The sequence below is a fragment of the Lissotriton vulgaris genome, chromosome 1_1 (assembly GCF_964263255.1).
Source record: "Lissotriton vulgaris chromosome 1_1, aLisVul1.2, whole genome shotgun sequence".
Taxonomy (NCBI): domain Eukaryota; kingdom Metazoa; phylum Chordata; class Amphibia; order Caudata; family Salamandridae; genus Lissotriton; species Lissotriton vulgaris.
In genome coordinates, this window is record NC_141685.1 from 210,972,645 (window position 1) to 210,988,049 (window position 15,405).

The 15,405-nt window shown below is 46.8% G+C and overlaps 1 protein-coding gene across 1 annotated transcript in view; it reads right to left on the reverse strand.

The window, feature by feature from the left end:
* Positions 1-6,176: 6,176 nt before the first annotated feature.
* Positions 6,177-15,405, reverse strand: part of FAM216B (family with sequence similarity 216 member B) — a 33,831-nt gene continuing 24,602 nt past the window's right edge. Inside the window, exon 4 of the mRNA XM_086952194.1 lies at positions 6,177-6,685. Within this exon, the coding sequence (XP_086808320.1) occupies positions 6,576-6,685 (110 nt within the window). The 3' untranslated portion in view covers positions 6,177-6,575. The remainder of the gene's footprint in view (positions 6,686-15,405) is intronic.

Consider the following 15,405-nt stretch of genomic DNA (forward strand, 5'->3'; position numbering starts at 1 on the left):
TCTCGTTCTTTTTTTAAGCCCCGGCCCTTTGTCCTGGGCCGCACTGTGATTGGCTGCCGGCCCCGGACACCCCCGTGACGTCATTCCCGGGCCGCGCTGTGATTGGCTGGCCGGCCCGGGACCTGACTTGTTTTAACTTGGCACAATGCAACCCGGCAATCATATTTGGGAAACTCTCATAAAAGAGCAACATCGACTCTTCTGTACTTTACACTTACCCTGATCTGAAGCTTCAAATTTGCACGCTCCTTCAAAAACATTAAAGGAAGGACTTACTTCCGAATTATTCCCAGAGCTGTTACTGAACATGGCGGCCATTTTAAAAGGCTGCACGGTATAATTTAAGAAGGGGAAAATACAGCCCGATAATATTACAGTTAAGGGGCCTAATTCTTTTGTGACAGAAATCTTGACAAGTGCAGTTTTCATTGTAATATGACTAGCAAAACGGTGTTATTTATGAACTCTTGCTTTCACAAAAGTTCCCTGTAAGATTGTCGCCTCTTTAGTTTGTTTTAAGAAACTAAAGATACTGAATAAAGAAGTTACGTGTATATAATTTAGTGCCTCAACTGACATTCAGTTAGTCCTCTTTTTATGTCTAGTCAGATCCAGCTCAAAACCCAGTCTTTGGAATCAGCTAGATGTAATGCGCATGCGTGATCTTTCCGCGCCAAATTCGCCCTTTCTAGCTTTAGGTATATCTCGGGGCTTGACTGCATTGCGCGGGATTTAAAGTAGTCCTGCCATTTATCAAAATTAAAAGAACAATAGGGATAATGATTGGTCAGAAAACTATTCATTCTTTCTTTGGCCCGGCTACTAAGAAAAGAAGTTTGTCAGAAGCCAACGAGAAAAAGGAAAATACTGTGCCGGGAGAGGTAGGGGACAGTGCTTTTGGGTAGAAGGTTTAGGGGGCCGGTTTATTTATTTATTTATATAGTGGGTGGTCTCTGCAACGGAGTGCATAGGAGTGTAGAGTGCTGTTGAAATATATTGGGATTGGGTTGGAATGCATTTTATATGCTTACCTTGAATGAGTGTGACTTAAAACCGTCTACCTTGTTCTTTTTTGCGGAGTTTTTCTCTTCTCTACATCTTAATGTGTATCTCATACCAAGACACGGGAAGAATAGGAGATAGCTTTATTATTTCCTCCAGCGTGCGTGACTGTTACTGTTTTGGGGAGAGCAGTAGCACTTAAAAACATTTTCTCGTAGCTGCCAAGGTTTCAGATTGCTAAGTGTGACACTTTCATAATTTCGGTGTTATAACGAGTGACATCTCAAGGAATGAGTGACACTTTCTCGCGAGCAAAATGAAGCAATGACATAGGGTGACCAGATTTGTAAGGCAAAAAAAACGGACATTTTCCAAAAATAGGGCTACAATTTTACTTCAACACAGTGCACAGAAGTCTCATTTTATTTTTATCGTTCATGTAAAACAAAAAACGAGAATCCATGCCAGGCACCGACCCGCAATCAGCAGATCGCGCTGCAGTTAAAAAGCTAACCCTCGGCTGGCACTGAGTCTCACAGTGGCACTGTCACCAACTTGCGAGGCGTGCCGCAGCAATTCAATGGCCAGTCGCCCGCCTGTCGCCTCAACTCCTGACCGCTGCAACAATCACTCCCTCTGCAAATGTGCACTGTGCGCCTCCCGCGGCATCGGGCACAGCAGCAGGGGCCACTGTTGCAATTAATTGAGTGCAACATAGAAGTATTGCACTGAAAGAGCGCTTTCAATATCTTATAAGATATCTGCTGTGGAGAACAGCTCTACATAAGCTATGTGCTCTCTCTACTGGTGTACCTTCTGTCAGTGTCGTTTCTGTCTTTGGTGTCCCTGTCCCAGCTCTTTTCAACTTCCCTTTCAAGCGCACCCTGCAGATTGTACTCAAGTGTGCCATGTTCGATGGTGTCGGGTGCTACTTAGCAGATCTCACAATGGCAGTTCTGTGCATGTCCGTTAAGCACGGGCATTGTGATCTGCTAAGTAGCACCCGACACCCGTTGACCATGGCACACCCGAGTCCAATCTGCAGGATTTGCTTGAAAGTGGCAGTGCTAAAGGATGAGCAGGGACACCAAAAGACAGATGAACGACATTTAGTGGCAAAAGGAACACCAAACTACAGAACACACAAGGATAACTTGCAAGCTACATCTATGTTCCTGCAGCAGGTGTTTAACCCACCGACCTCTTACATTCAAGTGGCTGTGGTTTATGGGCAAAGGAATCATGCAGGACATTTCTGGCTCTGTATTCCCTTGCTTTTTCTCGAGACGACTTTCCAAAAAAAGCCATTGTTTCGCTATAGTATTCGTTGTGACTAATGATCCAGAATAGCTTGGGTAATGAAATGTACCTCACAAAGATAGGGAAAACGCATTTCTTGGGAAACCTACTATACAACTTTTGTAGAGTTAAAGCAAGCAATGCAACGTATACACAGGTAGTAAACAAGGATTGCAACTCCAGAACAAGCACTGGCGTTGCCAATAGGTTTCGAATTGGAAAGTTGGAGCTATTGGCTTTGTAAATGACATTGTATATTTATATATTGTTATTAACAATGCCAATAACGATATATAAATATAAAATGTCATTTACAAAACCAATAGCTCCAACTTTCCAAATGCGAAACCTATTGGCAACACCAGTGCTTGTTTCAGTTGAGACTGAGGAATTGGATTTCGGAGCTGGGGTAGAAGTACTCACAGTATGTTGTTTTTGTGCTGGCAGAAGAGTGGCCGAGTCCTCTCTGGATTGAGACTCGAAATCTTCCTCCTCCTCTTGTCAACCGAAGATGTCTGGGACATTGTTCATTTGCTAGCGCTGTATCTCTTGTTGTCTAGCCCTTCGATCTCGAAGAGTCTTTTTAGACCGAAAAGACTTACAGGCCTCATAGGTGTCCTCTCCATGTTCAAGCAAGAGACATAAGTTGCAAACAGGTTGTTTGTCAGTGTGAGGGTACTTGGAGTGGCACTTCGGACAGAAACGGAATGCAGTGCATTCAATTAGCAGGTCCTTCTCTGTCTCAGTTGAAATGGTGAAGTGTCAAAGAGACAAGTCGAAAACCCACTAGGAAATCTAGTATGAGATTATACTATACCGATCAAAACAACACAGACTACATATTTATCCCGGACCGAAAAAAAGGGGCCAAAGGAGACTCGAACCAGAGCTCTCGATACTAAATCCGAACCAGTTGGTGGAAAAAAACAATCAGAAGATGGCATCAATCACCATGCGCAATATTCCCAAGAGGAGGAGTCGCACAGCCTTGTGACTTGAAGAAAACAAAAACAACTTTACACCGCTCCTGGGGTCTGTGCCATCATGTGGCACTAAGGGTGGCCGCCCTCTTAGGTGCCCAGGGCAGCCTGGCAATCATTCGAGCCCGTCACTAGATAGTGGACTTATGTAAATCATGTGTATCTACAGCACACGTGCCTTGAAGCAGCTAAGGGCAGAGGGCTTCTATATTGACATGTTTATTTTAAAACATTCGACAAAGCCTAAGAAAGATAAATAAACTGCATTGGAGCATTATTAGGGAGGGAGAGAAATCTTAGTTTGAGGAATCACAGGTTGAGTGGCACAGATGAAAGCTGTAAGCACATTCTCCCTTGCTGAAGGTTAACAGAAGACACATTGAGTCTTCCGGCAGGACCAACAGATGTCTTCCTACTGAATATTGCCTCCATTGTTCTCATAAGTTGTGAGCAAGACCATGTAAGAAACCCAATAGGTCAGATTAGCTTAGAGGAGGGAGAGGTGAGGTTGGATTGTTTCAATGTTGCAGTATTTTCTGTACTTTTTATTGACAAATATTGTTACCATTAATCTTATATATTTTTATATTAACCACGTTTCATATTGTTTGCACTGGGGTGAGTTTTTGATTTAAATTAAGTAGATTCCTAGTGTGAGTTCTTGAGCGTGTCTGTTCATAATGAAAGAAGGTTGAGGTCCATTGATCACAATACTCACAGGACTGATTGATACCTAATGCGCACCCGTCTCATGTAAACGCTCAGTCGGTTGTGTGAGTTAAAGTCCATTGAGTTCACTGCCTCAAGTTGGGTTATGTTGACTAAGTCTTTACTGCCAGAGGGTCTAGATAACCCTACCCCAGGCCGGGCTACAGATGAAATTCCATAAAACAGATTGGCTCTAGAGGGATGTCTCTATTTTTCATTTTAAGCAATTCTCGACCTGATGTGATTGGGAAATTCTGCAGGTGAGTGGAACAAGCTTCACAAATGTCTGATTTCCCAATGTCCCTGACTGATGGAGTGTTTAACCAAAAAGAAACAAGTCGGGCCTGAAAAGTAAGCAGTGGAAGGACAGAAGTAACCAGGCCATGCTCCAGAAGAGGGACAAACACAAGAAAAGGATGGAAAGCACACACAAGCTGAGAAACAAAAAGCAGACAAATGAGAGTGAGCACAGAAGCTAACGGGTGGTAAGCAGTGGGTGGGCTCCAAATCCACTGGAACCTGAAAAAAAGTAATATTGTCAAACAGACGGCTTGATTGCTTCAGAACAGAAGATCTTTGTTTGATAAATCCGTATTTGGAAAGCGCAAACTACTCACCCTTACGGGTCTGAAGGCTGTCGTGGAAATTAAGTGAGCTATTGCCCAGAGTCACATGGTGCTGAGCGGAGCTGCTGCCGGGGGTCAAACCGTGAACCCTGTGCTCCGAAGTCCGCTGCCCCCGCCACTGCACCACAGCTCTCCACTAGGCTTCTGGAAGAGTAGCAGGGCTAGTGACATATTTATTCAAAGTGATGAAGCATCAGCAGCCAGCAAGGATGCTTTAATGCATACCCCTACAGCCAATTAACTATCATCAGTGCTGAGACAGTATGGTTGACTCTAGAAGACCTCATTCAGACTGAAAGGCCACGTCCAGATATGGGATATGCCCTTTAGACAAGCTTTATTTTTTCTCCAGCATTGTGACAAAGCACTGAAGGTGGTAAAATTCCACACTGAAACTGCAAGATTGCTGGAAGCATTGCAGATTGTACCGATTGTTTAAGTAAAAAGCGATTACCTTCTAGAAGAGTGATCAACATTTTATTGCTATAATGAAGATTGAAAAAAGAGAAGTAATTAATAGGGAGAGCCGAACCTAGGTTCTGGCTCGCAGCTTAGAGCCCATGCAAGAGCCAAGCCCTGAAAATAATTGCTATGTAAATCTACAACAAACGTGACGTAAAATAGGATAAAGTCTCTTCTTAATTAAAAAAAGTGTATTTCCTTAACACGTGGAGGCTTCAACACTTATAAAGCACATTATAGCACTGCTCTGAGAAGTTAAAAGTGTTATTTTTGTACAACTAGAAGTCTGAACTTGCATTTTCATACGCAATAATGAAAAAAAAGAGTTTTAGTGCAATAAACGACTTGCCTAATAACACAAATTAAGCGAGGAAGCTGCAATGCCTCCAGGTTTTCTGGTTTCACTTTGTACAAATCAGCCAATAAATGGGTATCTATTTGTCTTTCCTTATATAACGGTTTGTTTTTACTTCAGTATACTTTTCAAAATATAGCGCAAGGCTTACTGGAGTGCTTTACATGAGCACCAGTTACATTGTGTAAGAGGTGTGGCGCAGCAGCCAGGGTGCCTGACTCCAGACCACAAGGTTCCTGGTTCCATCCCCAGCTCCGGCACGCAGGTTAGCCCAGCACCATGTGATTCTGGGCAGTAGCTTGCTTAATCTTCCCAACGGGCCCCAGCGCTGAGACACCTCTCTGGAGGTACCTGTGCGCTTTCTAATGTAGATGGCATCATTTTACAAATGATGACATTTACATTACACAAGGTCAGACACAATGTTTATAGGGATGGGGAGATCAACTGATGTTGATCAGGTGCCGAGACTCGAACCAGGTTCCCCACTTCCACAGTCAGCAGCTCTGGCCGTAAGGCCACATCTGAGGAGAGGAAGGCAGATGAAAGCTCGGCTTGTTATGGGCTCGAGGTTCCAACAGGACCTCAAGCTGAGCCAGTGCCAGACTTCAGCTTGAGCTTTCAGTGGCTCGCCCACCGCAAATAAGGACTGTATCAAGCACAATACTTGGGGGCTTTACTAAAGACATCCAGCTGTGAAAGGGAAGATGTTCAAGGTTCGAAAGTAGTGACTTGACATTCAAGTTTCCACAGACCAAATTTTAATTTACCTTGTGCAAAAAAATTGTTTCATCCTATGCAAAAGTGTAATATTACCCCTGTTAGCCTCAGCTAATGAACTGGCCTTCCATCTCTTGGCTCCCACAATTACTCAGGCGCTCCTTCGTTTTCCACGCCTGTTACTATCTCATTTAAAAATAAGTCTTCACAAAATGCAGGAATTACATTTTATGGGAGACATTTTCAGCACAGTTCTTTTTTCGTAGCTTAGTAAATTTGAGACCCAAATAAAGCAGAAGTTTCCAGCCTCTCTTGTTGAGAGGACAGAAGGTTCATGAGAAGCTCTGTTTAAAGATGCTGTTGTGACACACCATCCGACACACCCCTGTAATGGCCCAGTCCCAGGATGGTTCCGGACACTTTTCATCTCCTGCTGGCCCTCCTGTCTCTGAGGCTTTTGGTGGTGGCGTGGTCCATCTCTGGTCTCATCAGAACAGACAAGTAGCGCGCCGCATCCTCATACGTGATGTAACCTGGACCAATGAGCAAGAAATACACTTGATTAATGGACCATTGTGGAGGAAGACTGTTGTACCCACCAACATTACGTTACGATCTCTCACTCTGGCTGAGCAGCTAGGAGGACCTAGGCTGATCTATACTAATATAATAAAGAGAGAGCCCAAACCTTTGAGGCGGGTAATCTCAGGAACCACAGCGCCAATCACAACACCCAATACAGCGTTGGAAAGGGCAGTTGCAGCAGAAGGACATAGGCTATCCAGAAGCCCACCATATACATTTAAAAGGTAAAAGATCCGTGCCAGCAAAGTAGTCCCTTGTGGGCGTTTCTGCGTTGTGCTGGGGGCGTGATAAACGCTGGGGGCGTGTGGTACGTTCCGCCCTTCATGCCATGTCTCATAACGTGTGCTAATTCCACCCTGCTCCCTTTAAATACCCCAACACCCTTAAACACTAACCCATCTTAACCCTATAAATATACCCTGTACCCCAAAACACAAACATATCCCTAAACCCTAAAAATACCCCTGTACCCCAAAACCCAAACCTAGCCCTGAACCCTATAAATACCCCTGTACCCCAAACCTAGCCCTGAGCCCTAAAAATACAACTGTACCCCTGAACCCTAAAATACCCCTGTACCCCAAAACCCAAACCTAGCCCTGAACCCTTAAAATACCCTTGTACCCCAAAACAACCCCTGAACCCTAAAAATACCCCTGTACCCCAAAGCCCAAACCTAGCCTTGAACTCTAAAAATAACACTTTACCCCAAAACCTAAACCTACCCCTGAACCCTAAAATACCCCTGTACCCCAAAACCCTAACCTAGCCCTGAACCCTAAAAATACCCCTGTACCCCAAACCCCAAACCTAGCCCTGAACCCTAAAAATCCCCCTATACCCCAAAACCCAAATCTAGCCCTGAACCCTAAAAATACCCCTGTACTCCAAAACCCATACCTATCCCTAAACCCTAAAACTACCCCTGGACCCCATAACCCAAACCTTTATCTGAACCTTTAAAATACCCAAACACCCCAAAACATACACCTCAGTACCCCAAAACATATACCCCTATACCCATACTTACCTTATCCAAACATTAAAAAAAACATGCTTTTACCATTCATGCATTTACAACGAATTTCGTTGTAAATGTATGCGTGGTAAAAGCATATAAAATGTAATGCCATGCGTTATAATGGCATTGCTGAGTCATGGTACTTTTGTAATGAAAGTATGCAGAGTGATGGCATGCGGAAAGAAAGTTGCGGATTAATGGGTGTTTACCCTCCCCCGGTAAGTACATTGGTGGCACGGCGGCCCACATCTCCAGCAACATACTCATATTTGTTCACCACTCATTTAAAAAATGCACAGGTCTCGCTCATTGATGGTGGTAGTGATCCCTAAAGTGACGGGGAGCACACAGTGTTGTTTAAATACCCCTCACACACCAACAGGCCCCTTGGTGTCATGCTTCATCATCGGAGCCTTCGCATCTCTCTACGGGATGCGGCGTGCTGCGACTCACGGATGCGTAGGAGCACTGATAGTGAACTATGTGTTTGTGTGTGTGAGAGGGAGAGTGAGTGGTGAGGTGAGAAAAGTGAAGGTTAAAAAATACCTGTCTCGTAGGAGAAAATATTTATTATGTCCTCGGCTGGTTTTGTTAAAAGGGGTGCAAGACGAGGTTGTCAGTTATACGTATTAGGGTATATCAACCTCAAAAAGTGCGTCGACATGTTTCGGAGTACAGCGACTCCTTCTTCAGGACGAGGATATGCACGACTATCCTCACCTTACTCATATGGGTTTAGAATGTAAAAGTGTATTCTACAAAAAAACACTAGGTGAAATGTACCTATAGGTGTTATAGTATGGATAAGCCCTGTTGCGCCCAATTGGCGTTGAAGAACCTGTGGGATAAACCAAAAGCATAATAAACATCACAGTCGGACGTCCAGGATCAGGAAAAAATAATTCCATATATGGGAGGGTAAAGTTGAACCAAAAATAAGGTTCAGGGACCCTGTGGAATAAAACAAGAAAAAGACACACAATAGATACAGACATACACTGATTGAAGATACGCCAAAATATCTTCCCAAATATTGACTGTGGAGGAAGGAAAAGGATCTTATATGTGTCGCTTACTTATGGATCAAGGTTGTCTGACCTCATGAGCCTTAGTTAGTGTGGTATTGGGGGTTCCTTCCTCACTGCTCAATATAGCAAGCTATAAGATGTTAAAGGTAGGTTTTAGGGTCATGAATACGTGGTAATATCGGATATCTCAGTGGCCCTTGTTTGAACAACAGAACTCACGGTTACTGCACGACCTAGTAGACTGCCATCCACTCAACGCGGCTCCGACGATGTGTCGAGTCGTGTTGATTCGTTTCTTTTATACTGCCAAAACCGCTTCAATTAGGTGGTAATTGGAAGCGGAATCATGCCCAAAGAAGGATAAAATCCCTCCACCAGGTCAAGTATTGCGCGCTGGTCAGGGGCGTGTTTCGCGGTAAGAAGGCGCATGCGCTAGAAGTAAGTATTCCCAACTGCGCGCATGTGTATGGGCGATCGTGATGCTGGCTAGAAGGTTCGGCACATATACGCAATGCGCATGCGTCTTAGTATCAAATTGGGAGACGCTGGTTGTTCGCGCATGCCTATTATGCACTGATGAACACTGGGAGGTTCAACACATGTGCGCAATGCACTTCCCTTAGCCAAGACAAATTGGGAGATGTTGTATGTTTCCGCATGCGTATTATGCACTAGGGAGCTGTTAAGAAGTACACAAATCAGTTTGACAGTTTTTGGGCATGGGGTTGCTTAATAGGTTAGAGCTATGGCTAAAGGACAGGGGGATTTGGTATGACCTAAATGTGGTCCACACATTCAGACCAGCTCATTTAAGACATTGAAACAATATCTGACAACCAGTATAGAGGTGGTTGTCAGTTCAGGTTGTACATCAGTTGTTCACAGTATTAAAGTTGAATTCTTTACAGGTCAATTTTTACAAGTGTTTTTCTGTCTAATTACTTTGCCAACAGCACGAAAAGGTGGTATGCATAATTAAGGGGTGCCCATTGGGTCAAGATGGGTCATCGCAATTGGCTCCAAGGGATCGAGTCGTTCAATCCGGTGGTGTCTGTCCCTAGACAGAACACCCACCTTTGCTCCTTTTCGAATAGGCCAACATCCGTTGCCAATTGTTCAATCACTGTCCACTGTATTTCATTCACACAGTGTTGGTGTTCCAGGAAATGGGCTGCCATTTTTGTGGTTGATTTCTTACATCTTATGTTGCTTTTATGTTCATTATTCCTGATTTTGACCGCCCTTGTAGTCATGCCCACATATTCTTTGTTGCAAGGGCATGTGATTAGATACACAACGTTCTTACTGTTAGAATTAGTGAACGTGCGTTGTTCCCATCTAGTGCCATTCATGAAAGTAAGGGTTTGACTCTTTTTAGTTAGATGACAGCTGTTGCAGTTTCCACAGGGATGGTGGCCATGTAGTCCCTGTAACCTTGCTTGTTGTTTTTCGTGGTTGGTGGTCTTGTGTGTACAAGAATGTCTTTTAAATTCTTGCCCCGCCTGTGGGCAAACAGAGGTTTTTCCAGATCAAGCGAACCGCTTGTCAAAATATGCCAGTGTTTATTAACCAGTTTTGAAACGAATAGTTTCTTACCTGTCGGTGTAGTTTTGCAGCTTGAAGATCTTTCTGGATTCACTATGCTGTGTATATTCCGCGGTCTTGTGGTTGGGTCCGGATTCGTAGTCTTTTCTTTGTTTTTTTTTTTTTTTGTAGCCCTTGTGGGCGTCGGCGTCACACCTCCTCGGGTGCATTTCCGGTGACGTCGGCATGCTTCCTGCGGAAGCTCCCACTCTTGGGTGCCATCTTCGGATTCTTTTTTCCGTGTTTCTTTCTTTTCCGAAGTAATGGCAATGTTCTATTCAGGTGATAATTTCTTTACCACTTGTCCTTATATTTTCTTACTTCTTCTCCTCCTATTTTCCTTTTTTTTTTTTTTTTTTGACCACCTCTTCTCTCTCCAGCCTCATCTTTCTGGCGGAGGTGGGTGGGTTCGCTAGTGAATCCAGAAAGATTTTCAAGCTGCAAAACTACACCGACAGGGAAGAAACTATTCGTTTTGCAGCGTGAATCTTTCTGGATTCACTATGCTGTGCATCGATTTCGTAGCGGTTTCTCATTTCCGTTGCGGCTGGGTGGAAGATGGGCTCTGGTTTCTGAATATATGCTGGAGCACCCTTTGTCCGACTTGTGCTTCCTTGTTCATCTGAACATCCACGCAATAGTGTTTCGTGAATGTGTGCACCGAAGCCCATGTTGCCGCCAGGCATATGTCTTGTATGGGCGTATTGGCCAGGAAGGCTATCGTAGCCCCCTTTTTTCTAGTGGAGTGGGCGCGTGCCCCCTCTGCCAGTTCCTCTCCTGCCCTTTTGTGGCAGAGTTGGATTGTTTGCGCGATCCATCGTGCAATAGTGGTCTTAGTCACTGCCTTGCCCATGTAACTGTTGGCGAACGACACAAAGAACTGTTTCGTTTTCCTGTGCCCTTTTGTCCTTTCAATGTAATGCATGACCGCCCTTCTGGCGTCCAGGGTGTGCAGAGCTCGCTCTGCGCTAGTTGTTGTTTTTTGGAAAAAACTCGGTATCTGTATGGACTGGTTCATGTGGAACTTGGACACCACCTTCGGCATGAAGTGTGGGTCGGTCCTCATCACCACCCTGTCATTGTGTATTTGTAAGTAGGGCTCCTGTAGCGTTAGCGCTTGCAGCTCGCTCACTCTTCGTAAGGACGTTATTGCAACCAGGAAAGCAGTTTTCATAGTAAGCATCTTCAAGGAGGCCTTGTGAAGTGGCTCGAAGGGCTCCTTCATGAGTTCCGTCAAGACCACGTTTAAGTTCCATGCCGGTGGTGGTACCCGCTTGGGTGGTGCAATCCTTTTTGCTCCTTCCAGGAAACTCTTTACAACTTGTGATGTGAAGAAGCTTCTGCCCATCTCACCCCTTGTGTATGCCACTATAGCCGCTAGGTGAACTCTCAAGGAGGACGAGCTGAGGTTTTTCTCCATTAATTGTGTCAGGTACTTCAGTACCGTGGAGTCCTTTTTCATTTTATTGTGGAGTCTTTCCCTCCTGCACCACATCGTGAATCTTTTCCACTTTGCGACATAGCACTTCCTTGTGCTGGGCCTTCGCGCCTCCCGAAGGACCCCGAGGGTGCTCTCGGGCAGTCTCAAATGTGCGAACTCTATGTCTTCAGGAGCCATGCTACTAGGCTCATGCTCTCTAGTTCTGGGTGCAGCACCTCTCCGTTCTGCATGGAGAGCAGGTCCTTTCATCTGCCGAATCTGTGGGGTGCACACTGCGCCATCTCCATGATCTGCGAGTACCATGTCTGCCTCGCCCACTGCGGCGCGACTAGTATCAGGGTCATGGTGCTCGCTCTGCACTTGCTCAGTACTCTGTGTATCAGTGGTATCGGGGGAAAAGCGAACGCAAATTTCCCGGACCAATCTATCCATATGGCATTCCCAAGGGACCCTTCTTCGTGTTGTCTGGATGCGAAGTTTCGGCATTTCGCATTCTGGCGTGTTGCAAACAGGTCCACTGATGGTGTTTCCCACCTGTTGAACAGCCTCCTTGTCTCCTGAGCATTGAGCTCCCATTCATGGGATGCCGAGGTCTGTCTGCTCAGCCAGTCTGCCTGAATGTTCTCCTTCCCTGGTAGGTGTATGGCTAGCAGGTCTATCTGGAGAGGGATGGCCCACCTCCATATCTCCTGCGCCAGTGTCGAAAGCGTTGTTGACTGTGTTCCACCCTGTTTGTTGATGTAGAACATCGCCGTGGTGTTGTCCGTCTGTAGCAACACCCTTTGCCTGTACAGTCTTGTCTGGAAGGCTTTCAGTGCAAGGAAGATTGTCTTCAATTCGAGGTAATTGATGTGCCTTGTCGCATCTGTTGGCGCCAAAGACCCCTCACCTTGAGCTCCTCCATGTGAGCGCCCCATCCCTTCAGGGATGCATCCGTGGTGATGGTCACTGTCGGAGTTGGGAGTGTTAGAGGTTGTCCCCTTGTTAAGTTCTCCAAGGTCCACCATGCCATCTCCTTCTGCACTGCGTGCGTCACCACCACAAGATCCTCCCAACTGCCCGAAGCCTGTGACCATTGTTCCTGGAGCCATTCTTGCATGGGTCTCATGTGGAGCCGCACATTCGGCACTAGGTGGATGCACGATGCCATCATCCCCATGATCTTGCTCGCAGTCCTCACTGTCCGAGTTTCCTTGACCAGTGCCCTCGCTCTCTTCTCGCTGGGAAACACTTTGCCCTGTAAGGTGTTGATCTCTGCCCCCAGGAAGATCTTCACTTGCTCCGGCTCCATTGATGATTTCTTCCAATGGACGGAGAACCCCAGGTTTATGAGCGTGCTCGTCACTGCATGTGCATGCTGCTTGCACTTCTGGTACGAGTTTGCTTTCACCAGCCAGTCGTCCAGGTAAGGGTATACGTGTATCCCCTGCCTTCGTAGGTACGCTGCGACCGCCGCGAGGCACTTCGTGAATACCCTTGGTGCTGATTTCAGTCCGAAGGCCAGCGTTGTGAACTGGTAGTGGCCTCCTCCGATTGCGAACCTGAGCATATGCTTGTGCTTCTCGTTCATCGGTATGTGCAGGTAGGCGTCCTTGAGGTCTATCGTGACCATGAAGTCTCCAACCTGCAATTGCGGCAGCACCTCCTGTAGGGAGGTCATTTTGAACTTTTGTGTCCTTATGAATTTGTTGAGGAACCTTAGGTCTAGGATGGGTCTCATCTTGTCATCGACCTTTGGTACTAGGAAGTACGTTGAGTATATTCCCTTGTTCCTTTCCCTGAAGGGAACTCTTTCTATGGCCTTTTTTTGTAGAAGTTCTTGCACTTCTTCCTGAAGCCTCGCCAGCTGTTCTCTTGCTGGTGGCTTCCCCCTTGGCTTTCTGTTTGTTGGCTTTCTTTCCAACTCCAAGCAGTATCCGAATTGGATGATGTTTAGGATCCATTTGTCTGATGTTATTTCTCTCCATTCTTGGAGATAGAACTTTAATCTTCCTCCCACTGGTGTCATGTGGTCGTAGGTCTCTAGATTGTCCTGACCCCTTCGTACGTGGTGCCCCCTGGGATCTTTTCTGTGGTCGGGCACCCGGAGGTGTCTGAAGTCACTTTGAGGTGGGCTGCTGCCCCCCTCTTCTATTCTGGCCACGGCCATTTCTCCCTCGAAAGGACTGACCTCTTGGCTGGTATTGCCAGGACTGCTTCTGGTGACCTTGCTGAGCCTGCGAGTCTGCCTGGTGCATCTGCTGGAAGGCCTGGTGCGATGTACCTGGCTGGTTTCCACCTCTCCCGCCGGGCCTCCGTGCCGGGGTGCCTCTTCTGTTGCCTCTGAACTGCAATGCCCCCATGGATCTTGCAGTCTCGTTATCTTTTTTGAGTTGGCATAGTTTGTCGTCAACCGTTGCTCCGAAAAGTGTTTCGCCGTTGAACGGTGTGTTCAGGATACTGGGTTTGAACCCTGAGATCCTGAGCCAGGCGTGTCTCCTTTCCGTGACACCCATCATCATTAGCCTGCTGGCGGTGTCTGCTCCGTCCAGGGCCGTCTTAAGGCAAGAATTTGCCGCGTTTTTCCCTTCTTCGATCAATTTTTCGGCCTTCTGCCTGGCATCCTGGGGTAGGTCCTTCACCAACTGCCCCAGCCCCTCCATGATCTGGTACATGTGCATGTTTAACATGGGCGTTGGAATTAGCCATGCGCCAGTTAGTCGCGGCATTTCGCTCGATCCTTCTCCCCACCAGATCCATCCTCTTGCTCTCCTTATCCGGTGGTGGGCCCGAGGTAGTGGATACGCTCGCCCTCTTCCTAGCTGTGGCCGTGATAATGGAGTCAGCGGAGACATCGCCTCGAATGTAGGCCGGGTCCTTCGAGGAGTGTTTGTATTTTTTCTCTGTTCTGGGAGTTACCGCCTTGCATGTTGCGGGCTCTTTGAACGCTTCCTTTCCCTGCGCCAAGACGCTCTCGAGCATTGGGAGGAACTGGCTTCTTGTTTGTGTTGGGAGCAATGTCTCTAGCAGGAAGTCTGCTTTCTGCTTTTCTTCGTCGAGCTTTAACTTGAATGCAGTTGCGGCAGATTGTATCGCCGAGTTGTATGCCCCGATGTCGTCCGGCGGCGAGGGTCTCGAGGGGTATGAGTCGACCGCCTCTTCCGGGCTCTCGGTGTCGACGTCTAGGTAATCCTCCTCGCGTGGGTCAGAGGTGACCGACTCGGCGTCCAACCTACTGCCCTCTTCGTCCTCATAGCTGTAATTCTCGTAGGGATTTTCTTCAGCTTCCCGGTCGTCGACCATCTCGTCGCTAGGCACATGGTCGTCGACATGTTCCTCTTCCTCCTCGACCAGATCTAGCACGGCGTGCTTGGTCTTGTGTGGAATCGTGAAGGCACTCATCTCGGCGGCGACCTCCTTTCTCCGCTGCAAGAGGCTTGCCATCTTGGCTTCCAGCCGACGTCTTTTCCTTTCCACCTCGGCTGCGTTTTCGGCTTCGGAACGTTCGGCCCCTCTCTTCGTCGCCTGGTTCGGCGGCGAGATTTTCGGCGTCGACGGCTTGGACGTCGAACTCGCTTTCGGGTCCTTGGACGGTGCCGAGGCTTTAGGGTCTTT